The 20,337-nt window shown below is 36.1% G+C and overlaps 1 protein-coding gene across 1 annotated transcript in view; it reads left to right on the top strand.

The window, feature by feature from the left end:
* NEK10 (NIMA related kinase 10) overlaps window positions 1–20,337 on the top strand; it is a 290,867-nt gene that overhangs the window by 90,725 nt on the left and 179,805 nt on the right. The window contains exon 24 of the mRNA XM_060109508.1: window positions 19,586–19,661. Within this exon, the coding sequence (XP_059965491.1) occupies window positions 19,586–19,661 (76 nt within the window). The remainder of the gene's footprint in view (window positions 1–19,585; window positions 19,662–20,337) is intronic.

The raw sequence follows: 20,337 nt of genomic DNA, 5'->3' as shown, positions 1-20,337 counted from the left end.
ATGTATGTGTATACATGTATATATATGTATGTGTATAATGCATATGTACATATGAATAAATATATGTAGATATAGATACATATATACACATACATTTCACATTTTCTTTATTCACGCATTTATGATAGCTCTTAGGTTGCTTCCATATCTTGGCTATTTTAAATAATGCTGCAATTAACTCTTTTCAAATTAATGTTTTTGTTTTCTTTGGATAAATACCCAGAAGTGGAATTGCTAAATCATATGATAGTTTTATTTTTAATATTTTTAGGAACCTCCATACTGTTTTCCAAGGTGGTTGTACCAATTTACGTTCCTATCAACAGTGCACAAGGGTTCCCTTTTCGTCACATCCTCACCAATGCTTGGTTTTTTTTTGTTTGGTTTGGTTTTTTGCCTTTTTGATGATAGCCATTCTAACAGGTGTGAAGTGATATATCTCATGTGGTTGTGATTCATATTTCCTTGATGTTTAGGAATATTGAACATCTTATGTACCTGTTGGCCATCATATGACTTCTTTGGGAAAATATCTATTCAGACCTGCCCATTTTTCAATCAGACTGTTTTTGGGATTTTTTTTGTTTTTGCTACAGAGTTGTATGAGTTCTTTATATATTTTCAACATTGACCCTGTATTGGATGTGATCTGAAAATCTTTTCTCCCATTCAGTAGCTTGCCTTTTTATTTTGTTAATGGTTTTCTTTCCTGTGCTTTTTAGTTTGATGAAGTCCCACTTGTGTATTTTTGCTTTAGTTGCTTTGCTTTGGGTGTCAATTCTAAAAATCATTGCCAAGATCCATTTCAAGAAGCCTACATTTTCTTCTAGGAGTTTTATGGTTTTGGGTCTTACATTCAAGTCTTTAATCCATTTTGACTTAATTTTTGTGTATGGTATAAGATAGCAGTCCAGTTTCTTTCTTTTGCATGTAGCTGTCCAGTTTTCCCAACACCACTGGAAGTTTTAATTTTTAGATGCTTGCACGTCACAAAATATTTTTGAGGGACCCTCATATTTGTTTGTTAATTTGGCTAGGTGTAATATTCTCAGATGAACATGATTATCCTTCCAATTTTTTTTTGTGTGTGTGTGGTATGTGGGCCTCTTACTGTTGTGGCCTCTCCCATTGCGGAGCACAGACTCCGGATGTGCAGGCTCAGTGGCCATGGCTCACGGGCCTAGCCGCTTCATGGCATGTGGGATCTTCCTGGACCAGGGCATGAACCCATGTCCCCTGCATCAGCAGGCAGACTCTCAACCACTGCGCCACCAGGGAAACCCCCTCCTTCCAAATTTTGAAGGCATTACTCCAGTCTTCTAGTATCCTGTTTTGCTGTTAGAAAATCCAATGGTATTCTAATTCCTGTTGCTTGATACATGAGTTGTTTTATGTCTCTGGAAGCTTTTAGGATGCTCCCTTTATCCACTGCTTTGGGTGGGTCTCTTTTCATTCAGTGTGTCCGAAACTAGGTCTGCTCTTCAATCTGGAGACTTAAAACTTCACTCCTGGGAAATCTTCCTGCACTGTTTTTTCACTACTTTTCTTCCCTCTGCTTTCTGTGTTTCCTCTTCTAGAATTCCTATTATTCTTAGATGTTGTATATTCTAAATACATAAGTCCCTTATGTACGAGCCTTCAAGTTGTGAACTTTCAAAGAGGTGAACGTGCATTCAATCAATGTCAGGTGTGAGTAAAATTGCAGCTTGCCCTCCATCTCTTATTGCTGATGACCCTTCAGCTCTACCATCTCCCACCTCCTCTCCCTCCTCCAGTCAGTAACTCTTCTTGCCTGGTCACTTGATGCCAGCCCCTATATGCCAGCTGTTGTACTGTACTACTGTACTTTTCAAGGTACTGTACTGTAAGATTAAAAATGTTTTCTTTATTTTTTGTGTTTGTTTTTTATGTATTATTTGTGTGAAAAGTATTATAAACCTATTACAGTACAGTACTATATAGCCAATTGTGTTAGTTGGGTACCTAGGCTAACTTTGTTGGACTTATGAACAAATTGGACTTATGAACACATCTCAGAACGGGACTCATTTGTATGTCGGGGACTTGCTGTAGTCTAATTTTTAAAATAATTGTTCTCTTAGTTTTCAGCTCTTTGTACTTTAGAGTTATTTCTATAACTTTATTTTCTAGTGATTATACTGAATATTTAATTTTGATTAATATATTTTTAATCCCCTCAAATTTCATCTTGTTCCTTATTCCATTTTCATGGAATCTTGATTTTATTCTTTCTCAGTATAATATAGACTTTTCTCTTCCACACCCTGCATTGTTTCTGTATCTTTTGGATCAATCTTTTTTTTTTTTTTTTCCTGGTTCATATGCTCTCTATTTCCTTTTGGAGATTTTCCTCAAATGTCTGTTGATCTAAGCTGACCCTTAACATTTATGACACACTAAAAAGGCTGTGTGTTCCAGTTAAGGGTGTCATCTGGTGGACTTTAGAGCACAGTAGAAAATTTCCTTAGGACACCCCCAATGTCATTGCTTAAACTTTTTCCAGATAATGCACCCCCAACATCTTGCCTGAGATGATGTCCTTCTGTCTGCTGTCATTCTGGGAGCAGTGTGGATGAAGAGGTCTCAGGGAGCCACGTTCAGTTGATAGATTTTCACTGAATTCCCATGAGTTCAGCCTCACTCTGCTTGGTGCTTTTCTGGTTCAGTTTCTTTGCAAAATAAATGTCTATTTTTCTTCTAGTGACAAAGAGAACTCAATTTACTGGTAGCACCATGTGTGAGTATGGGACAGGACCTGGGGACTTGATTTTAATTCCTGGGGACTTGATTTGTACTTCACTTCTGCCTTGGGCAGAACCCTTTTGGCCTTTCTATTCTCAGGCATGTGGGTTAGGACGCCTGCTGTGCACCATCCTTCCTCTACTTCCCATCTTCCAAAAATTCACTGGAATATATCATCCTCTGTTGTCACATCTCATTGTCCCTGTGGGTAACTTTTCAAGGAAAATTCCTTTCCCTTCACTTTAGCAAGGTTTTGAGAGCTAGAGGAGATAAACACATAAGTCAGTCCACCCTTTAACCCAAAATGGGCAGGCTAGTTACATTAAGTCCACACATTAAACTTAACAAAATACCCCACTTCCCATGTTTACTCTATAACTTTAATAAATATACTTATATTTTACTCACACTCAAATTGTAAAGGATTCCCTAGAAAAAGTTACTTTGTTTTACAAAAATAATAAAACCTTATTTTTTTCTTTGTCCTGCCCCTCATTGCAAGTCTGCCTAACCTTATTCTTATTACCATTTATGAGACTTATACTTAAGTGTTATTAATTTTAAAATTATTTTCAATTTTTTAGACTTTTTAGCTTTAAGTGAGGCAATGTTTTTCTAATTTCAAATAAAGAAGCAGTGATAAATCTCAGAACACAATTTTATCCTAGTTGTTTCTCTCCACTAATGTAATTATTTACAGGACATGAATGGGCTGCCATTATTTTCAATGAGTATAAAATGATTTTATGACTAAGAAGATAATCCATAGAGAACTGACATCACTATTTTAAAATATTTAAAATAAAATATAGTGATGAAATATGATTTTCAGTGTCTATCACTATTGATATAAATATGGACATTAGAGACTCTTGTTTTTCAGAGGGGTTATTGTTAAATTAAAATCTTATGGCATTAATGTGAAACCAAATATATAAGATTCCCATAATTTGAGAGGTTTAAATAAGGTTGCAATTCATAAAGCCTATAAAAATAGGCTATGGTACACACGTGAATGCATATCACCAAAGAGGGACAGCCGTGTCGTATTTTATTTTTCTCTTTTCTTTTGCTAGGTTTATTTACTCCCAGAAAAGAAGCACTGAATTACCAAGTGATGTTTAAGATGCATGCATGAGACAAAATATATTGAAAATGTGATCAGAAAAAAGAGTTGTAGAAAAATTAAAATTGCCTTCTTCTCCTCTTTTTTCTCAATGTAGGTAAATGAGATGATTTAAGATTGAACTTGGTTTGCAATTATTTGTATAGCAAGTGGAGTTTGCCTTCATGAGGCAGTAGAAAGTAATAACATATTTGGGTATGTGTAGTTTTACAAATGGTATCTAATTTAATGTCTAAATATGTTTACATTTAAAAGACTGGATTTTTCAATGACTTGTGCCATGGAACATGCCCAGGTCTCGCCCCTGAGTTTATTTGCAGACTTGGAGGCCACACAACGGAGCACACCCTGACTCAGGGGCACACCAGGTGAAGCACAAAGTTGGCCCTAAATGCTGCCAGCTGCCTGTTGCCAAGTAGGAGAGAATCTGCTGAAAGGGAACTTGCCTCTGAACCCACCATTTCACATTTCTTGGCTTTTCAAATACACATTTTAATGTAAAACCTGCATGCCCCCTTTTCTTCCCTGCTCCCAAATATAAAAGGAAGAAAAAGGAAAAAACAAAACTCATTCAACTATAGGTAATATATTTCAGACATGGGCTTTGGCACATGACTCAAGAGGTCACATGTTCATCCTGCAACCAAACAGGCCGTGCATATTTCTAGATGTTTCTCCAATGACATGTGCCTGTTGCTACTGGTAATAACAACAAGGGCATACTCAAGTCAATGGAACATTTATCAAAGGCTCAAATGCTCATCAAATGCCATCGTATGCTAGACATGTGGGGGTGGGTAGAAGATGAAAGCCATGGTCTCTGTCCCCCGAGTCTTATGGGAAAGACTTTCAGTTCTTCACTCAGCAATTATTTTCTGAGCTGCCGTATCCTGTGGTGAACAAGGCAAGCATGCCAGACATGATCACTATCTTCATGGAGCTTATAGTTGTATTACAGGGTGATAAAGCCTAGAGTATTTTCTATGCAAAATATATTAGTCAGGATGGGACATGTTATGCTGTAGTAATAAGTAATGTGAAAATCTCAGCAGCTTAAAACAGTGGCAAACTACAGCCTGTGGGATAAATCCAGCTGTGGCCTGTCTTCTTATGTCCTGTGAATTAAGAAGGGTTTTACATTTTTTAATGGAGTTAAAAGGAAGAATATGTGGCAGTTACCATATATGGCCCCAACAGCTTAAATATTTATCACCTGCCCTGTTATAGAAAAAGTCTGTCCACCATGGCTTAAAACAGCAAGGTCTCTATCTTGTTCATAATACATGAGCATTGTAGGTCAGTAAGGGAGCTGTGCTCAGAGATCAGGCTGGCTGAAGACCTCCATACCTGCTTCCACATCAGAGGTAGGGAAGAGAGAGCATGGCAAACAATACCTCAGCTCTCAAAGCTCTGCCCTAAAGTTTCAGATATTACTTCTGCTCAGAATTCATTGGTCAAAGCAGGCCAAGTTCACCAGGGTGAGGATATGTTCCTCCCCCAGAAAGAATGTGGGTGAGCAGTTATATAGTCTTCCACAACTATCATGCACAGGAGAAAATGTGACTAATTCTACCTGGGGGAGCCTTCTGGTGAGGAGCTGGGCAGGACAGGTAACAGCGTTTCAGGTAGGGGTACAGCAAATGCAAAGGATTAGAGACCCAAAGCAGTACAACGTGCCGGGGGGCTAGCACGATTTTCAGTAGAGGCTTTGGTGGGTGAGAGCTGGGACTCTGACGTCTGTTCAGAGATTTAGCTTCAAGATTTCAGACTGAAAACTATGTGATCAGATTTGGGATGGAGAGATCATTGTGATGGCAGGTGAGGGGGCACCGTGGAGAACGACTGGAGACAGATTCCCAGTATAGGAGGTGGATCAGTTTGGATATGTTTGGGTGCAAAAAGCCAGGATGCTAATGGTTTAATCCATGAGGACACATAGTTATCTCATAACAAAGGGGCTGGAGGTGAGCAGTGCCAGGGCTGGTTCAGCAGCTCAAGGAGGTCAGCTACAATCTAGGTTTTTCTGTCCTTTCTCTCCATTTTTTTTCAGCAGATTGGCCAGAGCTCCAGGCATTATTACCAAATCCAAAGACAGGAATCAGGGTGACAGCTAGGGTGAAAAAAACAGATTCTTCTTTTTGAATAGCTACTCCTTTTATCATAGAAGAAAATCTTTCACAGGGGTCTTTTACAGGGATTCCTGTTAGACTTATTACATTCTTTTGGCCAAAGCGAACTCATGCAACCACCCCTGGCTGTAAGGGAGACTCTCTAGGTGAGCTCCCAGCCTGTACAGCTGGAGATGGGAAAGGGAGGTGGGGGTAGTCAACGGCTTTTGGAGAGCTAGCCTGTGGTATTTGCCGCTAAAGCTCTTGCAATTTTCCTTAAAGATGTGTAAGTTTTACCTATGGCAGCAGGAGAAGAGGATATGGCAGAAGGATTATATTCAGCAGTTATTTGGGACCCAGAGTTAAAAAGGTTGCTGGCCAGTTAATGAGGTGTGACAACAGTTGAGAAAGAGTCTGAGTTTATGAAGATTGTGACACCATTAGGTGAGGAAATTTAAGGTGTGAGGTTTCTAACATTCCAAGTTAGAAATGCGACTATAGCCTTTTCCTGGTTAAAATTCTTCAAGTAGCTCCCCATGACATTTAAGATAGAGTTTAGATTCCCTAGGGCACCCAAGGCCCTTTCCTCCTGAGCTCTCCTTGCCTTTTGCTCTGGACTCATGGGACAGATTTCTGTTTCCTGAATAGACCAGTCTGTTGTTGTATTGCTCTGTGGCTTCCAAAGTGTTGCTCTCTCTGTCCAGAATGCCTTACTGCTACTCACTTCTAATGCCACTCCTCCAGGTGGCATCTTTGATGTCCACATCCAATAGGTTCCGAGTCTGGGCTCCCTTAGTACACTGGCCTGGCCTCGCTCATTGCACATAAGACATTGGTTTATTGCCAATCCCTCCTTGAGGTAAGGGAAACCAATTTCCTTGACTTTGTTCCTCTGAAAGCCTTTAATAAATATTTGTTGAATAAATAGATAGAAGAATGAATGAACAAGTGAATGAATGAATTTTGAGATCTTGATATGATAGCCAAGATTGCCTAAGAAGAGTGCTTTAATGCAAGAGGAATTGGGGATTAAGGTGGAAAGCAGGTCCATAAATGGGGAAAGATACAAGCAGTTCCCACTATCATCTCAGCAAACGGTGTAACCCAAAGTTATCTAAAGGAAAGATTTTACTTTCTGAATGCCACCAAAATTTGAGAAATCAAATTAGACCTGTCTTGCTATTGAAGAATCCCTGGCATTTTAAATGTTTCTAAAGGATTAGAGGATTTTAATTATTGTTCTTTGGCTCAACTGTGGCTGGAAATCTGTGTCATTAGAGGAAAAATGAATTAGTTAGGTCTCTTGACCTGTTCTTGTTTTGAGCCTGTTCTGTGGTTTATTTCCTATTAAACAGATTTAGTGTCTATATGAGTTTGAGCTGACACAGAACCTTGAGTGCTCTCAAAAGTCTACAGAATATTGAGTCACTTTTATTGCATACCCTCATAGCATCTGTTGTTGGAACGGTAGCCACAAAATTTCTGGAATTTCTCTCATGTCACCCTCATGTTACTAAAAAACCAAGAATGTTTTCTGTCAAGTCCACCACAGTTTCCTTATATTGACATGAAGAAGTATTGAAGCAAATTCAGTCAAATCCAACTTCTAAAAAAATTTTAAGGTTATTGATTTTATGACCATTAGTGGGTAATTCTGCAATTCTGAGATTTGAATAGCAGTTGCATTGAGGAAAAGATGAGGAGAGTAATCAGGAGAAAGTCACAGCAGGGTGAGTTCCTAACGCTGGTGGTTAGTCTCTTTTGGTCAGACAATAGGCTGGGTGAGAGAATACGGAAGTACCAAATCTTAACCGCTTTAGGAAAGACTTAGAAATAAAGGCTTTCCAATGTTGGGTTAATCAGAAGTTTTGGATTTATATGTCCATATAAAAGCACCAAAGATGAAAGATAATAAAGTAGAGATTATTTTAGTGTGTGTTTTCATATGGGCATATTGGGATATAATTTAGTTCTTTGAGAAATTTTTTAATATAGGAAGTAGAATCTGATGTGTTCTGGACACATTATTTTTATTCTGGGAGATTTCCAAAAGTGTGTTCTCTGAAGCAGCATTGAGAGTAGGTGGGAGTGTCTGTGTTTACAGAGACTAATTCAGCAATCTATGGTACTACACATCTGATTTTCTGATCAGTCTGCCCACCCTCCTAAGTGTAATGAAGGCATTGGAACCTTTTAGATTCTTGAATCATGCCACAAACAGTGTCAGGCCATATACATTTGTTCTCTTTATCTATGAGTTTGTTATCATTTTGTTTTGTTTGTTTTGATTTTTAGATTCCATATATAAATACAATCCTATGGTATTTGTCTTTGTCTGACTTACTTCACTAAGCATAATGCCCTCTAAGGCTGAGTAATATTCCACTGTGTGTGTGTACTTATATATATATATATATTATATATATATATATATAAAATCACAACGTCTTTATCCATTCATCTCTTGATGGGCACTTAGGTTGCTTTCGTATCTTGGCTATTGTACACAATGCTTCAGTGAACATAAGGGTGCATATATCTTTTTGAGTTATTGTTTTTGTTTTCTTTGGGTAATACTCAGAAGTGAAATTGCTGGACTGTATCGTAGTTCTATTCTTAATTTTTTGAGGAACCTCCATACTGTTTCCATACTGGCAGTACTAATTTACAATCCTATCGATAGTACACAAGGGTTCCTTTTTCTCTACATCCACCATTTGTTATTTGTGGTTTTTTTGATAATAGCCATTCTGACAGGTATGATGTGATATCTTACTGTGTTTTTGGTTAGCATTTCCCTGATGATAAGTGATGTTGAGCATTTTTTCATTTGTCTGTTGGCCAGCTGTATGTCTTCTTTGGAAAAATGTCTATTCAGGTCCTCTGCCCATTTTCTAATCAGTTTTCTTTTTTTATGTTGAGTTGTATGGCTGTTTATATATTTATATGTAATTTGCAAATATCTTCTCCCATTCAGTGGGCAGCCTTTTCATTTTCTTGGTATCTCCTATAGCTGTGCAAAAGATTTTTAGTTTGATGTAGTCCAATTTGTTTATTTTTGCTTTTTTATTTCCCTTGTTTGAGGAGACATATAAAAAAAATCCTAAGACCAATGTCAATGCCAAACAATGCCTATTTTCTCTGAGGAATTTTATGGTTTCATTTAAGTCTTTAATCCATCTTGAATTTATTTTTTTGCATGGTGTGAGAAAGTAGTCCAGTTTGATTCTTTTGCATGTAGCTGTTCAGCTTTCCCAACACCATTTATTGAAGAGGCTGTCTTTGCCCCATTTTATAATCTTGCCTTTGTCATAGATTAATTCACCACATAAACATGAGTTTATCTCTGGGCTCTCTATTCTGTTTAATTCACTTACGTGTTTGCTTTTGTGTCAGTACCATACTGTTTTGATAGCTGTAGTTTTGTAGGATAGTTTGAAATCAGGGAGCATGATACCTCCAGCTTTGTCCTTTTTTTCTCAAGATGCTTTGACTATTCAGGGTCTAATTTCCATAGAAATTTAGAATTATTTGTTCTAGTTCTGGTTTGGCTTTGGTGTTTTGACAGGGATTGGATTGAATCTGTAGATTTCCTTGGGTAATATGGTCATTTTAGTAATATTAATTCTTCCAATACATGAGCACGGTGTATCTTTCCATTTGTTTGTGTTGTCTTCAATTTTCTTCATCAGTGTATTATAGTTTTCTGAGTACAAGTCTTTTAGGTCTTTGGTTAGGTGTATTCCTATGTATTTTATTCTTTTTTGATGCAACTGTAAATGGAATTGTTTTCTTAATTTCTGTTTTTGATGGTTTGTTGTTAATGTAAAGCACGCAGTGGATTTCTGTGTATTAATTTTGTATTCTGCAACTTTATTCAATTCATTTATTAGTTCTAATAGTTTTGGTAGCATCTTTAGGATTTTGTATATATAGTATCATGTCATCTGTAAACAGTGAGTTTTACTTCTTCCTTTCCAATTTGGATTCCTTTTATTTCTTTATCTTGTCTGATTGCTATAGCTAGGAGTTCCAATGCTATGTTGAATAAAAGTGGTAAGAGTGGGCATCCTTGTCTTGTTCCTGATCTTAGAGGAAATTCTTTCAACTTTTCATCATTGAGTAAATGATGAAAGTAAATAAAGGTCATTTATGGTCTTTATTATGTTGAGGTATGTTCCCTCTGTACCCACTTTGTTGAGAGTTTTTATCATAAGTGGATGTTGAATTTTGTCAAAAGCTTTTTCTGCGTCTATTAAGATGATCATATGATTTTGATTTTTCAGTTTGCTAATGTGGTGTATGACGTTGTTGATTTGTGGATGTTGAACCATCCTTGCATCCCTGGGATAAATCCCACTTGATCATGGTGTATGATCCTTTTAATGTATTGTTCAGTTTGCTAATATTTTGTTGTTGTAAATTGTGTGTGTGTGTGTGATGTATTTGTCTGATTTTGGTATCAGGTTGATTCTGGCCTTATAGAATGAGTTCAGAAGTATTTTTTTTCCTCTTTAATTTTTTGGAACAATTTGGAAAGGATAAGTGTTAATTCTTCTTTAAATATTTTATAGAATTCACCTGTGAAGGTGTCTGGTCCTGGAATTTAGTTTGTTCAAAGTTTTTTTTTTTATTACTGATTCAATTTCCTTACTGGTAATTGGCCTGTTCATATTTTCTATTTCTTCCTGGTTTAGTCTTGGGAGATTGTATGTTTCTAGAAATTTATCCATTTATTTTAGGTTACCCATATTATTGACATGTAATTGTTCATTGTTATCTCTTATGGTTCTTTTATTTCTGTGGTGTCAGGTGTAACTTCTCTTTCATTTCTGATTTTATTTATTTGGGCCCTCTCCCTTTTTTCTTGATGAGTCTGTCTAAAGTTTTATCAATTTTGTTTATCTTTTCAAAGAACCAACTATTTATTTCATTGATTTTTTTTTGGATTGTGTATTTAGTCTCTATTTCACTTATTTCCACTCTGATCTGTAACATTTTTTCCATTCTATTGACTTTGGGTTTTGCTTGTTGTTTTTCCTAGTTCTTTTAGGTGTAAGATTAGATTTTCTTTTAGGGTTTTTCTTGTTTTCTGAGACAGACTTGTATTGCTTTTAGAACTGCTTTTGCTGTATCTGATAGATTTTGGATTGTTGTGTTTCCATTTTCATTTGTCTCAAGGTTTTTTGTTTTCTCTTTGATTTTTTTCACTGACCCATTAGTTGTTTAGTAGCATATCATTTGGACTCCACGTGTTTGTGTTTTTTACATTTTTTTTTCTTTTTTAGTAGTTCATATACAGTCTCATACCATTGTGGTCAGAAAAGATGCGTTATGTGATTTCAATCTTCTTAAATTTATTGAGACTTTGTTTGTGGGCTAGCATGAGATCTATCCTGGAGAATATTCCATGTGCACTTGAAAAGAATGTGTATTCTGCTTTTTTTGGTTGGAATGTTTTGTATATATCTATTAATATACAGATTAATACATCTAATCTATACCAGATTGCTGGTATAATGTGTCATTAAGACCTTACTGATTTTATGTATGGATGATCTGTCCACTGATGTAAGTGGGGTGTTAAAGTCCCCCACTATTCTTGTGTTACTGTCAATTTCTACCTTTATGTCTGCTAATATATGCTTTATATATTTAGGTGCTCCTATGTTGGGTATGTATATACATATGTATACACAAGTATATATTCTCTTGTTGAATTGATCCTATTCTCATTATGTAACGTCCTTCTTTGTCTCTTGTTACAAATCTTTGTTTTAAAGTCTATTTTGTCTAATATCAATATTGCTTCCTCTGCTTTTTTTTTCATTTCCATTTGCATGGAGTATCTTTTTCTATCCCCTCACTTTCAGTCTGTGTGTGTCTTTAGGTCTGAAGTGAGTCTGTTGTAGGCAGCGTATACGTGAGTCTTGTTTTTGTTTCCATTCAGCCATTCTATGTCTTTTGATTGGAGCATTTATTCCATTTACATTTAAAGTAATTATGGATAGGTATGTTCTTATTGTCATTTTGTTAACTATTTTCTGGATTTTAGGAAATTCCATTTTAGTCTTGATTAGACTTTCACTTGTTGAATTAGAAATAATATTGTAAATATCATCTGTACTTCATTTGGAGGAAGGTCAGAGGGAAGTTTTGGGAGTAGGGATTAGAAATCTGCATGATCTACAGAGGCAGATGTGCCAGTGGGACAGGGATTTTCTGAGGATAACTTTCTGAGCATCTTTCTGGGAAACACTTCTCATCCCCTGTGCAGCCCTACACTGACAGGATGTTACTGATAATTCCATTGCTATGGAATTTGAAGGTTACCTCTGCATTTACTGAGGCAGAAGGAAAGGGAAGAATGGTGGATGCAGTGGGGTTGCAAGGTGGACATCTTTCTTCTGGCTTCTTGTATAGTTATGCTCAAGCAGAATCTTCTGTCATTGCCAAGTATTATGGGGATCTTAACTTATCACTTCCTAAAATTGTCAGAGTCACTCCTTGTTTTTATTTTGCTCAGGGAAGACATTTTAAAATGACACAAATTTTAACTATGCTTTGAAGGATAGGAGAAACTGCCCATAACTACATCTCTTGATTATTTACTATGGGATAAAAGTTATACATCCTTTATCTCATCCAATACTCTCAAGCACATTTCCATCTTTACAGATAATGAAGAGATTTAGAGAGGTTAGGAAACTTGCTTAAATCACCCAAGTTAATTGGTTGACAGAGCCAGGGATGAACCATGCCTGCTTCTAGAGTTCATCTTTTAACCAAGTCTCTTTATAGTATTCCCTTATGGAAGCCATTTCAGGCAAAGAAAAAGGCAGGCTTAAGGGCACCCAGGTGCTCATAATCAAGTGTGGTACAAGGGTGAGGCCAATACTTTGTTGGAGTGGACATTTTAGATTGGCTGATAATGAGAGAGGTCAGTCATCTGAGCATGGCCTGCAGAGTCCTTTATCCCTGATTCTTTACCCTCTGGCAAGCCTGGCTTTTTCTCAGTTCCTCAATGGACCATGCTTCCTTGATCACGGGACCGTTGTATATGTAGTTTCCTCAGCCTTGAAGTCCCTTCTCCGCTTTCTTTTCTTACCTAGTTAACTCCTGCCCTCCTTCATATATTCACTCAACCACCATTTTATCACAGAAGCTTTTCCTGATCAGCTGTGTCCCCTACATTACCCTCTCATAATATCATATATCTACCTGTTCTTTAATGATTTTATCCTAACTGTAAATTTACATTTATATGTGTGATTCTTGGTTTAATGTGTATCTTTGCCACTGTTCCTAAGGGTTGTGTCAATATGGATGGTTTCTGATGTGGTTACCATCTTATCTTTAGTACCTAGCTTGTTACCTGGAACATAGTATATACTTAGTGGATATTTGTTGGACAAATGAGTGAATCAGTGAGTACATGTACCATCTTGAAGGCCAGATAGGGTAGCTGGAAACTTTATAAAGAATAGTAATCAGGAGACCTTCTGGTACTTAATGTTGACCTACTGTGATGAAGACAGGGGTTGTTAGATTTTTCCACTGTTAAATACTTTGTAGAATGGATCATAAGGAAAAGCTTTCTGATGAGGTACACCTGGTTTATTGCAGGAGTAGAGAGGGCCTGGGCTCCTGGCATATTTAAACTGTGATCACAGAAACAATTGGAAATTCAGATATAAGACTTGGTGAGTGAGTAAGTATAGGAGCAAGAGAGACGTGTCAGAGATTTCAAGCCTAGGAAGTGGGGAAGATGTGATGTCATCTGCGGTTTGGGATATACCAGATGGGGTGTGAAGAGGCAGGTGCTTCATAGGGCTGGGGGTGAATCCCCAGACAAAGACTGGGGCTTTCTGGCTTGGCTGTGAACTTGGGAGTTGCTGACAGACATGTGATGGCTGAAAGCTCGTGTGGAGAGGAATGGGAACACCTTATATCTGTGCAGTATTTCCAAGTGCTTCTCATCTATTGTCGTAGTTTTGTTTGAGCAACCCCTGCAGAAAGGAAGTTTATAGACCTTTTTTTGTTTGTTTGTTTGCGGTACACGGGCCTGTCACTGCTGTGGCCTCTCCCATTGCGGAGCACAGGCTCCTGACGCACAGGCCCAGCAGCCATGGCTCACGGGCCCAGCCGCTCCGCGGCATGTGGGATCTTCCTGGACCAGGGCATGAACCCGTGTCCCCTGCATCGGCAGACGGACTCTCAGCCACTGTGCCACCAGGGAAGCCCCTAGACCATTTTTTTTGAGAACACAGAGTAGTGAGTGATGTGTCCAATGTCGCACAGATAGTAAACAACAGAGCAAGAATCTAGGGTCTCAACCACACATCTTTTCCATCTGAAAGTTGACAGCTTCAGCCTGTAGCATAAAGATGCTACAGTCTTTATCATTTTTGGTATCATTTGTTCTACCAAAGGAGAGGGTTTTTACCCTTTTTAATATGTGCTATATATAAAATGTTTTCTGTTGTCATTTTTAATTTCTATTTTAGCACATGAATGCTGTTATAACCACACTTTCTGAAATAAAACCTTTTCCTCCACTCCAAATATGGTCACAGATGTGGAAAGAGTAATAAAAACATTAATGCTGCTACCAGAATTTTCTAAATAGCCAAACAATATTAGATTTTTTCCTCTTTAAGAGTACTTCTTGACCATCGGTGATTTTGCAGACAGCTGTCCAAGTTTTTGCCATTATCTCAATTAACTGGAGTGAGTAGAGTCATTGTGAGTGACACTCCTTGGTTTTTTGCCTTTCAAAATCAGTGGCATTTTTATAGAAACAGGATAATTTCTATGTAGCATTAGAACTGAAAGTCAAAGTATTATTTTAGATAGTAAGTTGGTCAAAGTTTATGTATGCCAAAATTATAGTGAGCTCCCCAAAATATTGAAATATTGCTATTTCTACCAGTTTTCTCCATTGCACTATAGAGAAATGGAAAGGTTATAGCAAGCCATCTAGCTTTTGCATAGTTCTTAAAAACACCTTGTAGAGCTTAGCCCTCTCATTTGTCAGTAGTACTACTGTATCGAGAGGACACATAGATAAATATACTCAGACATGTGCATATATGTCTATATATGTATCAAAAGATACATCTCCATCTGTGTACAGTGATAAACCACACAAAATCTTTGCTCTCATGAATCTTGCATTCTGGCTAGGAATTACAGACCCCAATACATAAGTGAATATTAAGTAAATAAAAACAAAGAAAGTAATTTCAGATTGAAAGATAGTAAGAATTAAATAAATATAATAGGAGAGTATTGAGGAAAGGGATGAGTTTTTGATAGTATGGTCAAGAAAGACCTTTCTGAAAACCCAGATCATGTATGGCCTTTTATGCCTGGTAGGAGTTTGGTCTTTATTCTAAGTATCTATCAGAAGCCTTTAAAGAATTTTAACCTTTAGGTAGTGATATCTGCTTTAGGTCTTTCAAAGATCATTGTGACTCAGGTATGGAGAATTATGTTTTGGAGGGTAGTGATGGCTGTGGGGAGTCTGCTTAGAAAGTATAGTTCAGTAGCCTGGATGAGAGTTCGTGGTGTCCTGGACTAGGTGATAGTGGTTGTATTAATTATCCATTATTGTGTAACCAATTACCACAAAGCTTAGTGGCTTAAGACAACAAACATTTATTTTCTCACCATTTCAAGGGACAGGAATCCAGCAGCAGCTTAGCTGGATGATTCTGGCTCAGGGTCTCTCATGAGGCTTCAGTCAAGCTGTCAGCCAGGGCTGCATCATCTGAAGCCTTGACTTGGCCTGGGAGTCCACTTCCAAGAAGGCTCACTCACATGATGGGCAATTAGTTCTGGCTTTTGGATGGAACTTGACCTCTCATTCACCTGGACCCCTCTTCTCTATGTGGCCTCTTCAGCAGAATATCCTGGACTAGGCAAATATTTCTTAACTATAACATCAAGGGACATCCCAGGTGGTCCAGTGGTTAAGTCTCTGTGCTCCCAATGCAGGCGGCCCAGGTTAGATCCCTTGTCAGGGAACTAAGATCCCACATACTGCAACTAAGCCTGCATGCTCTAGAGCCCACACACCGCAACTAGAAAGCCCACACACTGCAACTAGGGAAGCCCACGTGCCTCAAAGAAGACCCAGCACGGCCAGAATAAAATAAATAAATGAAAATAAACTATAACATAAAAACCATAATATATTTATATAAATTAATTCATTGAACTTCATTAATGCTTAAAACTTCTGTTCTATGAAAGATATTACTAAGAGGATGAAAAAACAAGCTGAAGACAAGGAGAAAATATTTGTAGATCATCTCTCTGACAAAGAATTAGTATCAATAACACAAATAATAAGAAAACTCAGTAATAAGAAAACAAACAACCCCATGAAAATATGGGCCAAATTTTGAACAAGCACTTCTCTAAAGAAGATAAACAGATGGCAAATAATTACATAAAAAATGTTCAGCACCATTAGTCATTAGGGAAATGCAAATGAAAGCTATACTGAGCTACCATTACATACTAGTTAAAATGGCTAATTAAAAAACCCCTGATAACTTCAAATGCTTGTGAGGAGGCAGAAGCAGCTAGAACTCTTATACATTTCTGGTGAGAACACGATGGAAAATATTTTGGCTTGGTAGTTTTTTATGAAATTAAACATACACTTATCATAGGATCCAGTAATCCCACTCCAAGGAATCTATCAAAGAGAAATAAAAAATTATCTTTGCACAAAAATTTGTATGCAATTATTGTACTTACTTGGATCTGTAGTACAATCTTGAATAGGAATGGTGAGAGTGGACATCCTCACCTTGTTTTCTTTGTATCCTTGAGTTTGTACTACCTTGTCTTAATTACTATAGCCTTGTAATAATTCTTAATATACTATAGAAAACTTTGTCCTCTTTTATATTAAAATCCATGGCTCCTCTTGGCAGTTTCTATTTCTATATGAATTTTATACTCAATTTGTGAAGTTCTGCCCAAAATATGAAGACATATGATTGGAATTACATAAATTAGTTTAGAAAGAATAAAATCTATATAATATTGAAAATCCCAATCCATGAATTTGGACTTTCTCTCCATTAATTTTAATCTTCTTTAATGACTCTGTAACAAAATTTTATAATTTTCCCTGCATAGGTCTTTCATGTCCTTTGTCATATTATTCCTAGATATTTGTTCCTATGATGGTAGTGTAATTAGTATGTTTTCTTTCTTTCTTTCTTTTTTTGAAAGGAAAGAGAAAATAATGTTTTCTGATTTATTTTTAAAATTCAGTTATCAAGGCACATTAAAAATGTTCTTATATGACAATCTCTTCAAAATATCTATCAATACATTAACAAGATGGCTATATCTTTTATTTCTTTTTTATTTTTCTTCTTTGCTTTAATTGAGATATACTTGACCTACAACATTGTATTAGTTTCAGGTGTGTAACATAATGATTCGATATTTGTTATATACTGTGAAATGATCACCATAAGTCAAGATAACATCCAGCCTTTTTTTTTTTTCCAGCCTTGTTTTTTTGATCTTAAGGGAAAGACATTCAATCTTTTAACATTAACTAGAAAGTTAGCTGTAGGTTTTTCATAGATGCCCTTTATCAGGTTAAGGAAATGCCTGTCTATTTTCCACTTTGCTGAAAGGAATAGATATTGAATTTTCTCAAATTCTTCTTATACAACTATTGAGATGTTCGTATGATTTCCTTCTCTAATGGTCTGATCTGGTGAACTATATTGATTAATTTTTAAATGTTGGATCAGCATTGTATTTTTGGCATAAACCCCACTTGGTTATTATGTGTTATCCTTTTTAATATATCCCTAGATTGTATATACTTATTTTTTGTTTCTATTCTCATGGGGAATACTGTTCTGTGCTTTTCTTTTCTTGTAATATCTTTGTCTGGACTTGTTCAGGGTAATGTTGACTTCATAAAATGAGTTGGGAAGTGTTCTCTCCTTTTCTATTTTCTGGTAGAGTTTATGCATAACTGATATTTATCCCTTAAGTGTTTGGTTGAATTTGTAACTAAAATGGTTTGGTCCTGATTTTTCTTTGTTGGCAGTATTGTATTCTGTTTTGATAAGAATTTGGGGCTTTAGAATTGAGCAACCTCAAATTCATGTCTAACTCTGTTCATTTCTCCCTGAGAAACCCTGAGCAAGGCACTCATTCTCTTTGAGCCTCAGTTTCCTCATCTATAAAATGGGTGGTTGTGAAGATTAAATAGCAATATACATCAGTTGATTATCACTATGCTATACTACATTTGCATATGTTAACTTATTCAGATTTTAATATTATGTTACTACTATCTATATTATTACAATCCCTGTTTTACAGATAAGAAAACTATTGCAAAGAGAGGTTAAATAACTTGCCCAGGGTTACTCAGGTAGCACATAATGAAGCCAGGATTTGAACTGAGCCTGTTTGGTTCCAGAGTCCTTGCCTTTAAGCACTAACAGGCACTAACTATAATAATTCCTGTTGCACTGTGAGTATTAAAATAGACAATATATGTAAGCAGCTAAGTCTGTGCTAGTTCAAGGTTGTTGTTTTGTAAATGGATATTGTTATTAATAACATGAATTAATATTACTTTGAAGTCAAGGTACTTCAGAATATTTTCAACCTGTCAAAGACACTTTAGTATAGATAATCAAATACTTTTTATTAAAATTCATTACAGTGAAATTCCATACATATTTAGTACACTTAAAAAAGTGATATTGTGAACATCAAACTTTATTAGGAATAGCAACTTGAATTTTTGCCCTGGTTCAACAGTGTCTTTTTGTTTAATTCTAGTAATTAAACCTCTTGAAATGTTTGTAAATCCATACAATGATAATAGGAATAATATCTGTTTCTACCACTTTGATCTAAGTTATTGAGCGGCTTAAAAAAGAGAAGTATGTGAAGGTGCTTTGAAAAATATAGCTAGTGCTAATATTAAATATAAATATTTAGTGTTCTAGTTTAAAAATTAGAATCCATTGTATTAACATAATTATATTATTATATAAGTATTTTGAGATGATTGTGAACATTGTTATTTACTATGACTTCGTACAAATAGATACCATTAATTTCAGGTTTTCAGACCTTCATGGTGATTATTTAGGCTTACCATATTTGTTTACTTTTTTAGCCAGATGAGGTGATGACTGCCATATGCCAAAACATTAGATTCATTTTATTTATTTGAAAATTATAAAGGGTAATCTAAAAAAATAGAATCACAAGTTCAATAAGTACTTTGTCCTATCTTCCAGTCAGAAAGACTTATTTTAATATTTTTAATGAAACCTCATTATGTCAATATATATAGCATAATGACCTAATGTATGTACACCATTAATGAAGGCTGGGAGTGGTTCAGAAGATTGGCACATGGGGCATTTTTACAGGGAAAACAAGAAAAGCTTTCTCTTGTGAATTGTAATAGCTTTTTGCTTTGTTTTGTTTTGTTTTGTTTTTGCAGAATGTTAAAAGCTAAGGAACAATGCTAATTCTGGGAAAATATAATCAAATTGTTTTGTTTCTTGAATTGTAGCTGACTTTGGCCTGGCAAAGCAAAAACAAGAAAGCAGTAAACTTACATCTGTTGTAGGAACAATTCTGTATTCCTGGTAAGGACAATTATTTTATGGCTCTCTAACACCTTTTTTAAACTGGTTTGGGCTTTCATTTCTTTTCTTGGCTTGCAAAGGAAAGATATTTACATATTTAATAAGTTTTCCTCAATTACCCAGGTAATACACATGTATAGAATCAAACCATTATGTGTTTAAAATAACAAATTATCTTTCCTTTAAGGCAACTCTGCCCCTCAATTACTTGTAGTTGAAGTGATCTTTAGCACACAGTAGGTGTACAGAGTTGTTGAATGAATCTGTGAATGAATTAGTAGACTTGCTATGCAATATGACACTTGGAACATTTTATTGAATCTATTGTATATATGATTCTTTTACTCTATTTCCATCTATAGACATTCAAGGTCAAGGAAAGGGTTTTTATGTCCTAATACCTGTCCCAGCATCTGGCAAATAATAGGTGCTGAATAAATTTTATTATGTGAATGAATAAATGATGAAATATATACTTACACATATATTTACAAAGTTGGTGCTTCTTGGGTAAATGAGCATTATTTTGATGAATTGAGACTTTTTTAGCATGCTTTTTAGGGTTCCTTTGCAATCCATTAATTATCATGAAGTGAGAATCTTCTTTTGCTGATCACATATAATTTGTCTGAATCTGTCAAAATTAGCAAACAGATATGGTAGTCCGTAGATGCAG

The sequence above is a fragment of the Mesoplodon densirostris genome, chromosome 10, assembly GCF_025265405.1.
Source record: "Mesoplodon densirostris isolate mMesDen1 chromosome 10, mMesDen1 primary haplotype, whole genome shotgun sequence".
Classification (NCBI taxonomy): Eukaryota; Metazoa; Chordata; class Mammalia; order Artiodactyla; family Ziphiidae; genus Mesoplodon; species Mesoplodon densirostris.
The sequence above is the reverse complement of the archived record's forward strand: the minus strand, read 5'-3'. Positions and strand labels throughout refer to the sequence as shown.